Source organism: Anomaloglossus baeobatrachus, chromosome 3, assembly GCF_048569485.1.
Source record: "Anomaloglossus baeobatrachus isolate aAnoBae1 chromosome 3, aAnoBae1.hap1, whole genome shotgun sequence".
Taxonomy (NCBI): Eukaryota; Metazoa; Chordata; class Amphibia; order Anura; family Aromobatidae; genus Anomaloglossus; species Anomaloglossus baeobatrachus.
The window spans coordinates 152,868,671-152,887,694 of NC_134355.1; the positions used below are offsets into that span (position 1 = coordinate 152,868,671).

The 19,024-nt window shown below is 42.7% G+C and overlaps 1 protein-coding gene across 5 annotated transcripts in view; it reads right to left on the reverse strand.

Moving 5' to 3' along the window:
* PLEKHG1 (pleckstrin homology and RhoGEF domain containing G1) overlaps positions 1 to 19,024 on the reverse strand; it is a 356,257-nt gene that overhangs the window by 222,085 nt on the left and 115,148 nt on the right. For 2 of the 5 annotated variants that reach the window (XM_075339532.1, XM_075339531.1), the window contains exons 3-4: positions 18,787 to 18,887; positions 302 to 376 (exon numbers count right to left, since the gene is read on the reverse strand). The exons of 1 other annotated variant lie outside the window; for it this stretch is intronic. In XM_075339532.1, coding sequence (XP_075195647.1) covers positions 302 to 376; positions 18,787 to 18,832 — 121 coding nt within the window. In that variant the 5' untranslated portion in view covers positions 18,833 to 18,887. The remainder of the gene's footprint in view (positions 1 to 301; positions 377 to 18,786; positions 18,888 to 19,024) is intronic. 2 more of the 5 variants (XM_075339534.1, XM_075339533.1) reach the window with 1 other exon arrangement.

Sequence of the window (19,024 nt, forward strand, 5' to 3'; positions counted from 1 at the left end):
TGATGCTAGGGTAAAGTACCTCCATATCATGGCATCTGCGCAAGTGCCATTAATTACTATATGTCTTAATTAGCTACTTCTAGTATTTTGCATATTACTTCAAATTACTGTTGGAATTTACAATGTATCTTTTAATGGGAAATGACATTAAAGTAACATTTTAATGAAGAAACGCATAATTAAAATATAGTGGAGCATTACGGCATTTAAAGGTCCTTCCTGAAACTATGCACTGCTAGATTGTATTGCACTACAGCTGGGAATCTGAAAGGCTTCTCTGCATCAGCAGCACAATACTCACCTTCATTCTGCGATGTGGTTTCTGTACCCTCTGGTGTTTTATCTGGCATCTCTGCTGAGACCTGGTTGGCAATACCTGCAGGACACAAAGAATGGAAAGGATTCTCACACAGAGCCAAGACATTCCAGTCAAAGGACACCTTTGCACAGAGCTAGGGCTAATGTTTCAGGATAGGTTTCCATTAATTTTTCCCTTTTTGTCCTGCATCTTTACAAACTGAAAGGATCTGTCCCAGTCATTTAGGATGTGTATTGGCCTGGCCATCAGAAACAGAGAACTGCTCAATAATTGCACTAAATTGGTAGTGGGTGATACATTTATTAAATACAGTCATGCCGTCAACTCTTCCCATAAAACAATATACTTTCCACCGACTTTTACTGTGCTTTTTATGACTTTGTCCTGCTCTCTAATGTCCGTTGTATTTCATCTCCTTTTTGAGAATTTGGATGAACTGACAATAGACAATAGGATGAGCTGTCCGGAATGAATGCTGACATTATAAAGAGAGGCTTTTGTTGGGTTCACATATTTATGATAAAGCGTAACCGCGGTTTTTCATTTTTATTTAAAAAATCAAAAATGCACATGAAAATATGCAACTTTGTAATGTATCTTATCAGAGAAATTTGTTTATTTCTCCTCCTGGATTGATCTTTCACATTTAATTAAGGGGTAAAATCTATACTAAGTGAAGACAGACTGTACATTACTGAGATAGGAGACGACAGTTAGTGTGTGATGACTGTCACAAGGTGGCGCTAGACACTACTTGTACGCAGTAAATGTAGAGGTAGTCAGACAGACCGGGAGCAGACCAGGAGGGCACGACAGTACACATGATGCAGACAGAGATGAGGTCAAGACACAGGTCAAAGGTCAGGGTTTCAGGAGAGTATGTACAGAATACAGGGAGCAGGCAGGGACGTGGTCAGGAGGAAGTCTGAGGTCAGAAGCCGGGAAGTCACAACAGAAACAGGGGAGGACAAGAAGAGAAGGGTTAACAGCAGTCCAGAGTCAAGAGACCAAGATCTGAATACTGAGCACTAACGGAGACAAGAACACAAACAAGAAGTACAACTGGCGGCGTCCTGAGCTAATATGCTCCCTAATGAAACAGAGCAATCACCCGGAAATCAGAATCATCTGCAAGAGCACTTCCCAGGACCAGCGTGAAACCCAGTGCTTGTGAAACAACCAGCAGAACATTCATCGTGCAAAATGCTCTGTACCATAAGCAACACAAATACCAGCTCTGCAGGAGAGCATGGCAGAACAATACAGAATGTTCTGCACATCGGAATCGTGATAGAGTGCTTGGAAAATTCTATGGAGGAAGGAGGAGTTAGAGGTGCACACAAACATTCCAATGCAAGGTCTTCTGAAATGACAATTACAGCTCTCCATAAAGTTTTATGAGCACCAACTGTCATCTCCTATCTAAGAAAATCTGTATTCATTGAAGACAGATTTTACCCGGTAATTGAGAATTTTGAGAATAAATAATTAATCCAGTTGGAAAAAGAAGAAGCCAAACAAATGACAAAATGATAACAATTTGGTTAGGTCAATCAGAATCAGATTTTTTTAGTACATCCTAAATTGTGGAGTTTGTGCACATCAAATATTGAGGGGAGCAGCAGGAGTAAAATATTCTATTTAAGGAGACCAGCTTTGTCTGAGCTTGAGTATGCCTTATTTGCATTACTTAATGGGAAAAAGGTATGCACGCTAGCTCTCTCTCCGATGATTGTGACCCAGGAATCACGCATACGGTCTTAATTTCTATTAAAGTTGATATTGTTCATGTACTGCTTGAATCGAGATATTTGCAAATCTCACCAACCAACTAATGTCATGCATCAAGTTAATTTCATTTTCTACACTTTCTGCAGCTGTCATCCTGGAATTTCTCACCACAGTTTTATATCCATAAAATTATTGCTATGTAAATGTCTCTTCTTGTGTGTGTAAGCAACTTGATATCTTCTTGGTAAAGCCATGAACTATTATCGCTCCGATATGTATAGTGAGAAATACGTATTTCACATTATTAGGAATTGTATATAATCATTAATGCTGCCTGAATTAGGTTCTGTATACACATCGATGGAATTAAACATTAACTTATTGACAGTCATTTAACAGCGCATTCACAAAGGGTAGACTGTGATAAAAGATGCACATGATCTGTAGTAGATTGTTCTGTGTGCATACACACCATCAAACATGGTGGTGGCAGCATCATGCTGTGGGAAGACTTTTCTTCATCAGTGACAGGGAAGCTGGTCATGGTTGATGGGAAGATGGATGGAGTTAAATACAGTCCAATCCTTGAGGAAAACATGTTAGAGGCTTAAAAAGACTTGCAACTGGGGCGTATGATCACCTTCCAGAGGATAACAACCCTAAACATACTGCAGAGCTAAAATGGAATGGTATAAACCAAAGTATATTTATTTGTTTGAAGGCCCAGTCACAGTCCATACCTAAATCCCATTGAGAATCTGTGGAAAGACCTGAAAATTGCTGTTCACATATGCTCTCAATCCAATCTCAATACAGCTAGTTTAAATAGAAGAATGGGCAAAGATTTCAGCCTCTAGATGTGCAAAGCTGGTAGAGACATACCTCAAAAGATTGCAGCAGTAATTGTAGCAAACGTTGGTCTTACAAAGCATTGACTCAGTGGGGACTGAATACAAACGCATATCATAATTTTCAGATTTATATTTTTAAAATATTTAGAAACTCACAAATCATTTCATTTACACTTTACAAATACTTGCTCCTTGGTGTTGGCATATCACATAAAATCCCAATAAAATACATTTAACTTTGTGGGTGTAACATGAAAAAATGTGAAAAATATTTTTGTGTGGTATGATTACTTTTTCAAGCCACTGAACACAGACATAAACATATAAATATAAATATATATATATATATATATATATATATATATATAAATATATATATATATATATAAACACAGTCATGTCTGAAAGTGTTGGCACCCTTAAAAGTGTTCCAGAAAATGAAGTATTTCTCCCAGAAAAATATTGCAATTAATGTTCTGTTACATACATTTTTATTTCCTTTGTGTGTATTGAAACAACACAAAAAAAACAGGGAAAAAAAGGCAAATTAGACATAATTTCACACAAAACTCTAAATTGGGCCTGACAAAATTGTTGGCATCTTTAGCTTAATATTTTGTTGACCAGATTTTTGAATAAATAACTCAAATCAACTGTTTCCTATAATCATCAACAAGCTTCTCACACCTCTCAACTAGAATATTGAAGACTTTTCTTTTGCAAACTGCTCCAGGTCTCTCATATTTGAAGGCACCTTCTCCCAACAGTAATTTTAAGAGCTCTCCACAAGTGTTCAATGGGATGTAGATCCAGACTCATTGCTGCCACTTCATAACTCTACAGCATTTGTTTACATCTATTTTTGGATCCTTTGGTAATTTTTTACATGATTACATGGACACAGTAAAGGCACCTAATACCAGAAGGCAGCAAAAGAACTTCAAAAAAAAATCATCTTTGAACCTCCACCATATTTGACTGTATTTATTGTGTTCTTTTTTTGTAGGACTCATTCTGTTTTCAGCAAAAAGCAGAATGATCTGCTTTGCCAAAAAGCTCTACCTTGGTCTGATCTTTCTACAAGATGTTTTCCCAAAAAGATTTTGGCTTACCCATGTATATTTTGGTAAACTACAGTCTAGCTTTTCTTTATATCTCTGTGTCAGCAGTGGGCTCGTCCTGGGTCTCCTGCCATAGGCTTTCACTTCATTAAAATGTTGACGGATAGTTTGCACCAACACTGATGCACCCTGAGCATTCAGGACAGCTTTAATTTCTTTGCAACTTGATTAGGGCTGCTCATCCACCATCTGGACTATCCTGTGTTGCAACCTCTTATCAATTTTTCTCTCCCATCCACGTCTAGGGACATTACCTACAGTGCCATGGGTTGTATACTTCATGATCATGTTGTGCACTGTGGACAAAGGAACATCAAGATCTTTGGAGATGGACTTGCAACTTTGAGATTGTTTATACTTTTCAACAATTTTGGTTCTGAAATCCTCAGAGTCTTCCTTTCCTCTTTCTGTTCTCCATGCTTAGCGTTGTACACACAGACACACAATGCAAAAATTGAGTCAACATCTCCCCCTTTTATCTGGTTTTAGGTGTGATTTTCATATTGCCTACACCTCTTACTTGCTATAGGTGAGTTTCAATGACCATCACATGCTTGAAACAAAGCTGTTTACCCACAATTTTGGAAAGGTACCAACAATTTTATCTGGCCCAGTTTTGGAGTTTTGTGTGAAATTATTTTCAATTTGCCTTTTTTTCCCAGTTTTTTTGTGTTGTTCCAATACACACAAAGGAAATAAACATGTGCATGACAAAACATGTGTAATTGCAAAAATTTTCTTGTAGAAATATTTCTATACATAGTCCTGAGCCATTACCACATATCCATGTGAAAAGTCTAACATTCCAAAATGTACCCTTAGCAGGCAGGGAGTGTGTGTAGAATACACCACAAAGTACAAGGCTTTAAATATGCCCTTGGCCAAAAGATTCTTATTTTATGGCAAAGCTTACTACGCCACTGACAACAGTTACTACATTTTTCAGAGATTGCTACTTCACAAGGGTATGTCAATTGTGGCATTGGAATTGATGCTATACAACACTGCTAATAAAGTCTTCTTAAAGGGCATCTCCAGCCTTTTTTTATCCCTTGTTTGGTATCACGTATGGAAGTCTAATACTTGTAGTTACATATTAACCGGACGATGTCTTCATCTGTTTTCAGCCCCACTCTGGTTGCTCCAGTACCACTCAACTTTGTAAGCTGCTTGATCACTGTGTGATCTGTAAGTCATTTTTCTCAATACAAGTCCACGAGACTCAAAACGAGACTATAGAATCTCCTTCAAAATTCCCATAGACTTGCATTACACTGCAACTGCTGTGTGAATTGGCCAGTCACAGCTGCGGTTACGTGGTGAAAGAGTGGGGTTGAAAATGGGTGAAGATGGCCATGGCCGCCATCAGGGCATTACTGCCTTTACTGGTGTATGGTACCCAAAGAGCAAAAGCAATGAGGGGGGGCCCAGCCAGTTACAGAGACCTGCCCTCTCTCCTCCTGCTCTGCAATGATCTATGTGATCGGTACAGAGCAGAAGAAGTAACCTTCCTGACCAGAACAGAGGCTGCTGGAGCTGAGCAGCTAATGGACCTGCTCTAGGAATTTCAGGACCTGTGACTGGTCATGTACCTGATTACATGACCGGAAAGGTGAATTGGAAGGTTCCGCAGCTGCTCAAATGTAGAAGCCTTTGTGCAGGTCCCAGTGGCTGATCTTCTGCTCTGTACTGATCAGGAACAGCAAGATGTGGTAATGTATAGTGTTTGTGTATGTGTGTTTGTAAGTACGTAAATATGCCTGTTCCAGGGCGGTGTCTATATGTGAATGTAGTGTTCATGAAGCAGAGCTGTGTGTGTCTATATGTGGACATAGCAGATCTGTATGTGTATATATGTGCATGAAGTGTGCATGTAGCAGAGCTGTGTTTGTCTATGTGTGAATGTAGTATGGATGTAGTAGAGCTGTGTTTGTCTATTTGTGCATGTAGTGTTCATGTAGCAGAGCTGTATGTCTATATGTGCATGTAGTGTGCATGTCTTTATGTGCATATAGCAGAGCGTTGTAGGTCTATAAGCATGTAGCAGCGGCGTGTACGTCTTTGGGCATGTAGCAGAGTCATGCATGTCTATGGGCACGTAGCAGGGTGGTATATGTCTATGGGCACGTAGCAGAGCCGAGTACGTCTATGGGTATGTAGCAAAGCCATGTATGTCTATGGGCATGTAGCACAGCAGTGTATTTCTATGGGAATGTTGCAGAGCTGTGTGTGTATAATATAGACACTGACAATACATATAGCCTGTGTCCTCTATAATATATCTATCTATCTATATATATATATATATATATATATATATATATATATATATATACATATACATATATATATATATATTAAATGTATATATATATATATATATATACGGCTGACAATTCCGTCTGAGGATCATCATAGCTGAACAGCGATTAATATGTGATTGGTGAGGTTGTTTTGCAGAAGTGGAGTTTTTCCAAACGTAGCGGTGAGACTGTGGAAGATTTGAGGGGTGTAAGCAGAGCTGGGGTGGAGCCTTGGCATAATATCAAGCGAGACCAAAACATTTGCCAATATGGGGCCCTGAAATTACTTGGGGTAGCCTGGAAGATGGCTACCGCTGGCTATGAGACTACATGCATTACATTCACATACTTGATCCCTAAGAAAGGGATAAAAAAAAATGCTGGAGTGGTGCACCAGAAGCTTCGGCAGGGATTTATTACAATCTCCATCTCCTGTGTTTGCTAAATACTAGTAAAGTTGTGTAGCTCTTATTGTGTTTTAGCCAATAATTTGTCAAGTTTTATATTTCATACTGACCTTTTCAAATTCACTTTTGCTACATTACAAGGTCAATACACACTGAAATCACTGTTCAATTAAATATTCTCCCCCTCAGCAGATAATTTTTTTTCTTCACTCTGAACACCAGATGTCTTGTCCTTTTAGACAAATAGCCTACTCTTTGCTCATGAACGTTCCTTCACACAATGTGTGTTCTTTTAATTTATTTTTATTTTTTTTTATTCAAAATACACAACTCTAAATGAATCTGAATAGTAAAGCCATGGAAAAAACAGCTAAATTATTCCATAATCACCTGCTCCAAACTAAAGCCTGCTTTACACGTTGCAATTTTGCATACGATATCGTATGCGATTTGCAACGCCCCCATCATATGTGTGGCACAATCAATTTGTTCAACGTGCCGCACAAACAATTAACCCCCGTCACACGTACTTACCCATCCATACGACCTTGATGTGGGTTTCGAACGTCCACTTCCTGGAGTGGGATTGACGTTCGGCGTCACATCGACATCACGCGGCAGCCGGCCAATAGAAGCGGAGGGGCGGAGATGAGCGGGACGTAAACATCCTGCCCACCTCTTTCCTTTAGCATTGGCGGCTGGAGCCGCGGGACGCAGGTAAGATCTGTTCAATGTTCCTGGGATGTCACACACTGCGATGTGTGCTGCCTCGGGAACATTGCACAATCGCACGTTCAATTCATGAGGAATGAACGACGTGTATGCGATGAATGGATTTTCATTCAATCGCAATCGCACGTACCTGTCACACACTGCAATGTACCTTATGATGCCGGATGTGCGCCACTTACGACGTGACCCCGCCGACACATCGTAAAATATATTGTAGTGTGTAAAGCGGGCTTTAGAAAATAAGATCTATGATTTTAGGTGAAGACGCTTATCTCACGTCTACTAGACTGGTTCATTAAAGCCATCTAACCATAAAAGTGAGAATTCAGATTCCTTGTCTCTCGCTGACCCAAAGAATGGGAAAATGTCAACCATCAACAAAAAGTCCAAATACTTGTAGCCATCACCTCCCCGGTGACCTCAGTAGTAAGTAGGTATATGACACTTTCCATTTAATGGTTCTATGGGACATGGGGGTCAACCAAAACTTGTGGAACTATAATGGCAGCCATGAATTTTTGATTTAGGCAAATCTGCAGGCCATACCAGAATCCTGTGAAGCACTAACCAACATGATTCATGTTTACATGTTTATTGAAATTTATTGGGACTATTATGTCTTAATGGAAACATTGCTTAAGCTCTGTTCGCTCTGCCATCATGGCTTCCTGTATGCCAGTGCCAAGACATTTATGAAGGATATATTTTTAAATGGATCCCAATAAATTTTAACAAATGCCTTTCTGATGGGTCTGGTTAATTTCCTTTGGGGGTTCTGGTGTTTTTGATGTCAAGAACAGCACTAAAAACTCAGTTATTCATATAAATGACAATGCCAAAAGCCTGGATAGAAAGCAAAAATGTCAATGTGAATAATGGGAACTATGAAAATAATTTAAGATTATTTCATATTATTTCATAGACTTTTGTCAATAAATAAAGGACTGAATAATAGAATAACTTCCTAATTCTGAACTTCCTCTGCTATTTTGATTGTTACCTCTGGTTTTTCAATTGTTTATGGGTACAGTCACATTAACCTATAGCATCCAATGATTCTCTTGTGCAACAGAATCGAAAGTAATTGATGCGTAGTTATCGGACTGCACTCAATGTGCGTATATCAAACTACATTCGATGTGCGTATATCAGACTGTATTCGCTGTGCATATGTCAGACTGCACTCGATGTGCGTATATCGGATTGCTCTCGGTGTGTGTATATCAAACTGCACTCAATGTGCGTCTATCAGACTGCACTCGATGTGCAAATATCGGACTGCAATCGATGAGCGTATATTGAACTGCACTCGATGTGCGTATATTGGACTCCACTCGATGTGCGTATATCGGACTACAGTCAACATGCGTATATCGGACTGCACTCTATGTGCATATATCAGACTGCACTCGATGTGCATATATTGAACTGCACTCGATGAGCGTATATCGGACTGCACTCGATGAGCGTATATCGGACTGCACTCGATGAGCGTATATCGGACTGCACTCGATGTGTGTATATCTGACTGCACTCAATGTGCGTATATCAGACTGCACTCAATGTGCGTATATCGGACTGCACTTGATGTGCGTATATCAGACTGCACTCCATTTGCGTATATTGGACTGCACTCGATGTGTGTATATTGGACGGCACTCGATGTGCGTATATCGGCCTCCACTCGATGTGCAGTCCGATGTTTTACATCAGGGGTGGGGAACCTTTTTACTGCCGGGGGCCATTTGGAATTTCCTACTAACCTTTGGGGGCCGCACAACATTATCAACCTGAAAAATAACCCTGCTATATTTGGTCAAACGATTAATTAACTCACCCCTATTGTGGTGGCCGGAGCTGCTTCTCTTTGGTGCGATTGTGATGTTCGGTGATATTGATCATCTTGTTTCTCACAGCTGCTTTTCCAGGTTTGTCTCTGTCTGGAGATGCTGGGGGCATACACATCACAGGAGGGGCCAGGGCGCATAAATTAGAGGAGACACTGGGAGTACACATCACAGGAGGGGCTGGGGCATATACATCACAGGAGGGGCTGGGGCATATACATCACAGGAGGGGCTGGGGCATATACATCACAGGATGGGCTGGGGCATATACATCACAGGAGGGGCTGGGGCATATACATCACAGGAGGGGCTGGGGCATATACATCACAGGAGGGGCTGGGGCATATACATCACAGGAGGGGCTGGGGCATATACATCACAGGAGGGGCTGGGGCATATACATCAGTAGGGGGCATGGACAGCCCTGGCGGTGGGACAGACATGACTGGGGACACGCACAGCACTGGGTGGCAGCACGCACTGCACTGGGTGGCAGCACGGACTGCACTGGGTAGCAGCACGCACTGCACTGGGTGGCAGCACTAGGGAGACAGACAGGTCTGGGGGAACATAGACATCAACAGGAGAGCACGGACTGGGGAGCATAGAAAGCAGTGGGAGGGTACAGACAGCAGTAGCGAGTTAAGAGCACTGAGGGGTGGCACACAGCACTGGGGAGCATGGACAACATAAGGGGGGCACAGGCAGCACTCACCGTGGCATGGACAGCACTGGTGGCAGCATGGACAGCATTAGGTGGTGCGGACAGCACTGGTGGGGGGGCATAGACATCACCCAGGGGGTACAGACAGCACTAGGGGGGGCACGGACAGCAGTGAGGGGTTACACCGCGCTGAGGGGGTACACAGCACTGGGGTGTACACAGCATTAGGGGGTACACACAGCACTAGGGGGGTACACACAGCACCTGGGGGTACACAGCACTGGGGGGTACACACTGTACTAGGAGGTACACAGCATGAGGGGGTACACACAGCACGAGGGGGTACACACAGCACGAGGGGGTACACAGCACTAGGGGGTACACAGCACGAGGGGGTACACAGCACGAGGGGGTACACACAGCATTAAGGGGTACACAGCATTAGGGGGTACTCACTGTACTAGGGGGTACTCACTGCACTAGGGGGTACACACTGCACTAGGGGGTACATACAGCATTGGGGGGTACATACAGCACGACGGGGTACACAGCACGAGGGGGTACACACAGCATTGGGTGGTACATACAGCACTGGGGGGTACACACTGTACTAGGAGGTACACAGCATGAGGGGGTACACACAGCACGAGGGGGTACACACAGCACGAGGGGGTACACAGCACGAGGGGGTACACAGCACGAGGGGGTACACACAGCATTAAGGGGTACACACAGCATAAGGGGGTACTCACTGTACTAGGGGGTACACACTGCACTAGGGGGTACACACTGCACTAGGGGGTACATACAGCACGAGGGGGAATACACAGCATTGGGGGGTACATACAGCATTGGGGGGTACACACAGTACGAGGGGGTACACAGCACTGAGCGGGGGGGGACAGCGATGGGTTGAGTACTCGCAGTGAGGGGGAGGGAGAGTCACACACACAGCAGGTCCGGGAGGCTGGTAAACCTGCTGCAGCTCTTCTGTGTGACTTTATCGCAGCGTGCTGCTTACCCGCCCACCAGAGCACACAGGCCGGGGATAAGCCTAGAATGTATGGGCTGCAGTCAGGTCCTGGAAGTCAGGATCTGGAGAGAGCCCGTACATTCTAGCATCTACCCACAGGGCATAAGGCAGTGGGATTTAAAGGGCCGGCAGCCGGGAAAAGCGCGGCTGCCACCAAAGCACAATGGTCCCCGGGAATGTGCCTGGGGGCCGCATAAAAAGTCGTCACGGGCCGTATACGGCCCGCGGGCCGGAGGTTCCCCACCCCTGTTTTACATGCATCCATTGATTTGAATAGGTACGGTGTCTGATGTATGCTGCCTATCGAATCACTAGTCTAAACTGTATACAGAGTCTATACTGCTCCATAGTACAACATTGTCCAAATTATACGCCAGTTACACGCTAGTGTGAGTGTACCCTTAAAGTGATGGTGTTTTGACTGCCCAAGAGACTTCTGCAGACAATCACTGGTCTGAGCTATCTCATGCTGACCATGCTGCCAATGGTGCTGAAAACATTGATTGGCTGCAACCATAATGTGCAGTTAGGTATTGTGCAATTAGTCATATCATTGTCATCGACTAGAAGATACCTATTATAATAATAGTTTTATTTATACGAGAGGCTACTGATAAGTTTTTGGCTTTGTCCTCTTTTTTTGTTTCTATGGTAACGAATGTTACATCACATGAAAGCCTTATGTGTCTAGTATATGTTTTCAAAATTTTGTGTTTGTTGCTTATGGCAACAGTGTTCTATGCATGCGGGGAAACAAAATGGCGGAGTCTAATGCGATATTCACAACAACTGAGAGCAGAGGAGTGATAAAATTCATGTGTCTGCAAGGAAAGTCCATAAAGGATATTCATGGTGATATGTCGCAGATATTGGGGGATCAATGCCCTTCATGTTCTACAGTTAAGATCTGGGTTGACAAATTTAAAATGGACCACTTCAGCACCAACAATGAGGAACATCTTGGACGACCAATAGTGGTTGTTGTTCTGGAGATCGTCGATGCTGTGCACAACCTCATACTGGAGAATCGACCAATTTCAGCTAAAGCAATAGCAGACATCATGGGGATTTCCCATGAACGTGTTTGTGTCATTATCCATGAACATTTGGACATAAGAAAGCTATCTGCAAAGTGGACCCCCAAATATTTGACAACAGATCAGAGAATCATGCAAGTAAAAATGTCCCGGTCCATTTGTCAGTGTTTCCGGACTGATAAGAACTTCCTGGATTGACTGGTCACTATGGATGAGACCTGGATTTATTTGCATGACCCTGAAAACAAGGAGCAGTCAAGAGTGGAGGCACAGTCGTTCTGCTTTTCCAAAGAAGTTCAGAGTGCAAAAATAAGCCACTAAGGTGATGGCATCTGTGTTCTAGGATAAGGAGGGCGTGGTGCTAGTGGACAACCTTCAAAAGGGTTCCATCATCAGGTATTACATTGAACTTTTAGACAAATTGAAAGGCAGCTCTGAAGGCCAAAAAGTGCAGCAAGCTGTCCAAAGGAATTTTGTTCCTGCAAGACAACGCCTCCGCTAACACCGCACAAGTGACCACAACAAAACTGGCAAAGCTGGGCTTCCAGCTGGTTGACCACCCACCTTATTCACTAGATCTAGCTTCCTCCGACTATCATCTGTATCCAAACCTCAAGAAACACATCAAGGGTACCAAATTTCGCACCATTTCTGATGCCATGGCTGCTACGGATGCCTGGTGTGAGGCACAACTGAAATCCTTCTTTTTGCTTGGCTTACAGAACTTGGAATACTGATGTAAGAAGTGTGTTGACATCAGTGGAGAGTATGTGTAATAAATGTAAAGTTTCATCATCCTATCTCATTTCTTTCTGGGTAAAGCCAATGACTTATCAGCAGCCCCTCGTATAGCGTCTACATATATGAAGCTGTTGGATTGACAATAGCCTTAGTATTAGGTCTTACGTCATTTTTGAAAACCTGGACAACGCCGTAAGACCCCCATACACATTAGATAACTGTTTGCGGAACCAGATGATATTGACTGGTTCGGCTAATGGTCTAATGTGTAAGGAGGCGCTGGCCAACTTATGTTCGGAGGAGGAGAACTCCACATCTATATGGAACACTGAAAAATGGCATTAAAATGATAAACCCTTAAGGCACAAACTGAAAACCATTTTTGGTTTATTCTCCTACGGATTTCTATAAATTTCTGTTGGCATCACAGTGATTGTGTACATTGCTTGTCTTTATGTGTTTAACTGTAAATTACAAAGCCCTTTGTTCTTTGTTCCTCTATATAGGAATAAAGAACGTATTATTGTTTCTGTCACAAAACCAAACAACGTTATATTTCAGTAAACATTTATGTTGTGGATGGGTTCAGAAATCGAGTAAATGATTGTCTTCTTCGGGTGTGTGCAGACCAAACCATGAGACACGAAGCTTTACCTTTACTGAGAGAGTACGAAAACATAACAATATACAGAATACAGTATACCAAGCCCTATGATATCATGCAATTATTAAACTTGTCCAGCAGCATTTTTAGGAATTCTTCCAAAAAACAAGAACAGTTAATTGTTCCTAACTTATTGATGAGAACCTCATAGCATTGTGTAATAGCGATAACAATACTACTGTGCATTGTGTATTGTATGCAGAGATGATACATTCCTTATATATTAACAAAGCTAGAAAAAAAATCCAAAATATATAGGTCTACAGCTAGAAGTTATGTTAGGATATGATTACCATATGTTTTCATCCTGATTCTTTGAATATAGTTGTACTTACATAGTTACATAGTTACTTAGGTTGAAAAAAGACCTAGGTCCATCTAGTTCAACCTTCCTCCACCAGTTCTACACCTGGTCACCAAGTAATTTATAACCAACAATGTTGTGTGCTGAGGAAATCGTCCAGCCCTTTTTTAAAAGCTGTTATAGTATCTGCCATTACTACCTCTTGTGGTAGGGCATTCCACAGTCTGACTGCTCTAACTGAGAAGAACCCTTTCCTATTTAGCTGTCGGAATCGCTTTTCTTCCACTCGCAGTGAGTGCCCCCTAGTCCTTAGTACTGTCTTTGGAAGAAATAAGTCATGTGCCAGTCCTTTATATTGACCACACATGTATTTATACATATAAATGAGATCTCCTCTGAGACGTCTTTTTTCTAAGCTAAACATATCTAACTTTTTAAACCTGTCATCATATGGGAGTGCTTCCATTCCTTGTAATAGTCTAGTTGCCCGTCTTTGAACTGACTCTAACTTCTGAATGTCCTTTTTAAAATGTGGAGCCCAAAACTGGATCCCATATTCCAGATGTGGCCTTACAAGTGATTTATAGAGGGGTAACAATACGTTGGGATCACGGGATCTAATCTCTCTTTTTATACACCCTAGAATCTTGTTTGCTTTAGCAGCTGCTGCTTGACATTGAGTGCTGCTGCTCAGCTTATTTGTAATGAGAATACCCAAGTCCTTCTCCTGTTCTGTAGTCCCGAGTTTTCTTCCATTTAATGTATACGCAGTTATAGGATTACTCCGTCCTAGGTGCATTACTTTACATTTATCAACATTAAATCTCATTTGTCAAGTATCTGCCCATTCTGACATCTTATCCAGATCTTTTCGTAATATTGTACTATCAAGGTCAGTTTTTATTATCTTACATAGTTTGGTGTCATCAGCAAAGACTGACACTTTATTAATGACCTTGTGGGTGGGATTGATAGTAAAGAGATTAAAAAGAATTGGTCCTAGCACAGATCCCTGCGGCACCCCACTGCTGACTATAGCCCACTTACAGTATGTTGAAGAGATAATGCGGTCTACATAAATGTTCACCTATCCTCTGGAGATTTGTTAGATTCATGTGGGTCCTACTACCGAGATTCCCACCAACCATCCGTGTTCCTCACTTTTCCCAGTCTTGCAACCAAAACAAGTATAAAGGAAATACTGGTTGTGGATTCAACCTGTCTTTCAATAATCAGTCAAGATGCTAAGATATCTGAGTGTAGAGTCATGCTGGCTATTTTCATCAGTATGATGGACGTATGAAATGCATGCACGACAAGACTCTTTTTCAACACCTCCTGGCCATGGTCTTGAGGAAATAATAGGATACACTGTCAGTAGTTTTGAGGGGAGAATAGGCCACAATGATGACTGGTCAGTTCTGGCGAGTGGTTGGGGTCCCAGTAGTGGCACCACATTGATCAAGCAATTATGATTTATCTAGTAGATTTTCTCTTGGTGAAACATTCTTTTATGCAAAAATTGTTAATTATGCTTAAAGAGGTGGTTTCATCAAAGCAACCTTTTGGCTATATTCCCTATTTGGGTTTATGGACACCGTAGACGAGGGGGTTCCTCATCTTAAAACTATATTCACCAATTACCCAGTATCTATCTTTGTGTTATATGGATAGACATTTATTTTATATGACCAATACATAATACTTGATTTTCCTGCAGTGACACTTGAATCTCCCTTTGACAAATTCAACAGATTGTCGAAGGCCTTAACTTTCAGAACCACAGAAATAGGCTATGTGCGCACAGTGCGTTTTTCGCGGCGTTTTTGCGCGTTTTTCGGGTGCGTTTTTGGCCTCAAAACTGCATGACTTTGCTTCCCCCGCAAAGTCTATGAGTTTTCATTTTTGCTGTCCGCACACAACTATTTTTTTAAGCTGCGTTTTTGAGCTTGAAAAAAAAATGGACATGTCAATTCTTTCCTGCGTTTTTCTGCGTTTTCCCCCCATGCAATGCATTGGAAAAATGCAGCAAAACGCAGAGATTAAAAACGCAGCAAAATGCAGCCAAAAATGCACCGAATCGCGGTAAAAACGCATGCGTTTTTGACACGTTTGTTCGACGCGGGTGCGTTTTTAGCGGCCAAAAACGCAGCGTCAAAAAAAACGCAGTGTGCGAACTTAGCCATAAACTGATTGCTGTGTTGGATATCATATTAGAAGGATTTTTGTGATAAGATAGCTCCTTTAACAACATGATATATACATTTAGGTCCAGAAATATTTGAACAGTAACAAAAGTTTTGCTATTTTAGCTATTTCCCAAAAATATTCAAAATACAGTTATATATGCAATATGGGCTTAAAGTGAAGACTCCCCTTTAATTTGAGGGTATTCACATCCTAATTGGACTAAAGGGTGCTTTACACGCTGCGACATCACTAGCGATTGCTAGCGATGTCGCGAGCGATAGCACCCGCCCCCGTCATTCGTGCGACATGTGGTGATCGCTGCCGTAGCGAACAATATCGCAACGGCAGCGTCACACGCACATACCTGTTCAGCGATGTCGCTGTTGCTGCCAAACAATCCCTCCTTCAAGGGGAAGGTGCGTTCGACGTCACAGTGGCGTCACAACACGGCCGCCCAATAGAAGAAGAGGGAAGGAGATAAGCAGCCGGAACATGCCGCCCACCACCTTCCTTCCTCCTTTCCGATGGACGCAGGTAGGATGATGTTCGTCGTTGCTGCGGTGTTACACACAGCGATGTGTGGTGCCGCAGGAACGGCGAACAACCTGCGGAATGAAACACCAACGACATCATGATTTGGAGCGACGTGTCAACAGTCAACGATTTTTGCCGTTTTTGCGATCGTTGATCATTGCACCTAGCTGTAACACGCTGCAATGTCACTAATGACGCCGGATGTGCGTCACAAACACTGTGACCCCGACGATATATCGTTAGCGATGTCGCAGCGTGTAATGCACCCTTTAGGGTTTAGGAATTACAGCTCTTTAATATGTAGCTGCGTATTTTTCAAGGGACCAAATGTAATTGGACAATTATCTTAAATGCTCTTTATTGGGATCCATCAACTATTTCCTCCTTAACACATTATCATTTAAGCAGGAAAAAGGTCTGTAGCTGATTCCAAGTGTGGTTTTTGCATATGGAAGCTGTCGCTGTGAACCCACAACATGTGGTCAACAAAACTCTCAGTAGAGGAGAAACAGACCATCATTTGGCTGAAAAAAAGAAGAAATCCATCAGAGAAAGAGCAAAAATAAGAGGGCATTGGTGAGTTTGGGAACTCAAAAATACCTGGATGTCATCGGAAGACCACAGTGGTGGATGACCACAAAATCTTTTTCATGGTGAAGAAAGAGCCCTTTACAACATTCACCCAAGTGAAGAACACTCTTCAGGAGGTAGATGTTTCTGTATCTGACTACCATTGAGAAGACTTCATGATAGCAAATACTAAGATTTCACTACAAGAACAATTAATCAGCCTTAAAAATAGAAAAGCTAGATTAGACTATGTCAAAAAACATCCAAAGAAGCCAGCCCAAATCTGGAAAAGCATTCTTTTAACAAATGAACTGATGCCAAAAATGATGGTAAGAAGAAAGTATGGAGAAGACTTGGAACACTTCATTATCCAAAGCACACCACATCCTTTGAAAAACATGATGGAGACAGTGTGATGTCATTGACATGAATGGCTTCCCATGGCAATGAGTCACTAGTGTTGATTGTTGATGTGGCTGAAGATAGAAGCAGCCAGATGAATTCTGAGGTTAAAGGCCACGTCACACTAAGCAACATCGCTAGCAACATCGCTGCTAACGAACAACTTTTGTGACGTAGCAGCGATGTTGCTAGCGATGTTGCTGTGTGTGACATTCAGCAACAACCTGGCCCCTGCTGTGAGGTCGTTGGTTGTTGCTGAATGTCCTGGGCCATTTTTTAGTTGTTGCTCTCCCGCTGTGAAGCACAGATCGCTGTGTGTGACAGCGACAGAGCAACAACTAAATGTGCAGGCAGCAGGAGCCGGCTTCTGCGGACGCTGGTAACCACGGTAAACATCGGGTAACCAAGAAGCCCTTACCTTGGTTACCCGATGTTTACCTTCGTTACCAGCGTCCGCCGCTCTCAGCTGTCAGTGCCGGCTCCTGCTCTCTGCACACGTAGCCATAGTACACATCGGGTAATTAACCCCATGTGTACTGTGGCTAGGAGTGCAGGGAGCAGGAGCCGGCACTGACAGCTGAGAGCGGCGGACGCTGGTAACGAAGGTAAATATCGGGTAACCAAGGTAAGGGCTTCTTGGTTACTCGATGCTTACTGTGGTTACCAGCATCCGCAGAAGCCGGCTCCCTGCTGCCTGCACATGTAGCAGAGTGCACATCGGGTAATTAACCTGATGTGTACTCTGGCTAGGTGTGCAGGGAGCCAGCGCTAAGCGGTGTGCGCTGGTAACCAAGGTAAATATCGGGTTGGTTACCCGATATTTACCTTAGTTACCAAGCGCAGCATCGCTTCCACGCGGCGCTGGGGGCTGGTCACGGGTTGCTGGTGAGATCTGCCTGTGTGACAAGCTCACCAGCAACCCGTGTAGCGACGCTCCAGCGATCCCTGCCAGGTCAGGTTGCTGGTGGGATCGCTGGAGCGTCGCTTAGTGTGACATCTCACCAGCGACCTCCTAGCAACTTACCAGCGATCCCTATCAGGTTGTATCGTTGTTGGGATCGCTGGTAAGTTGTGTAGTGTGACTGGGCCTTTACAGGCGATACTTTCTGCTAAAATTCAACCAAATGCAGCAAGGTTGATTGGATAATTCACAGTACAGATGGACAATGACCAAAAACATGCTGCAAAAGCAACCCAGGAGTTTTTTTTAAGTCAAAGACGTGGAATATTCTGCAATGTCCGAGTCAAACCACATCTCAACCCCATCAAGCATTTGACATGTTTAAGGAGACACTTAAGGCAGCAAGATACACAAACAAGCAACAACTGAAGTCACCTGCAGCAAAGGCCGGCAAAGCATCACAAAGGAGGAAACCCAGCATTTGGTGACATCCATGGTTTCCAGACTTCAGGCAGTTATTGCCAGCAAAGGTTTATCTACAACGTATTAAAAATTAACATTCAATTATGGAAAAGTTACTTTATCCAATTACTTTTGAGCTCCTGGAATGAGGAGGCTTTGCACAAAAATGGTTGCAGTTTCTAGATGTTTCACTGGGTATTTTTTTTTTTTT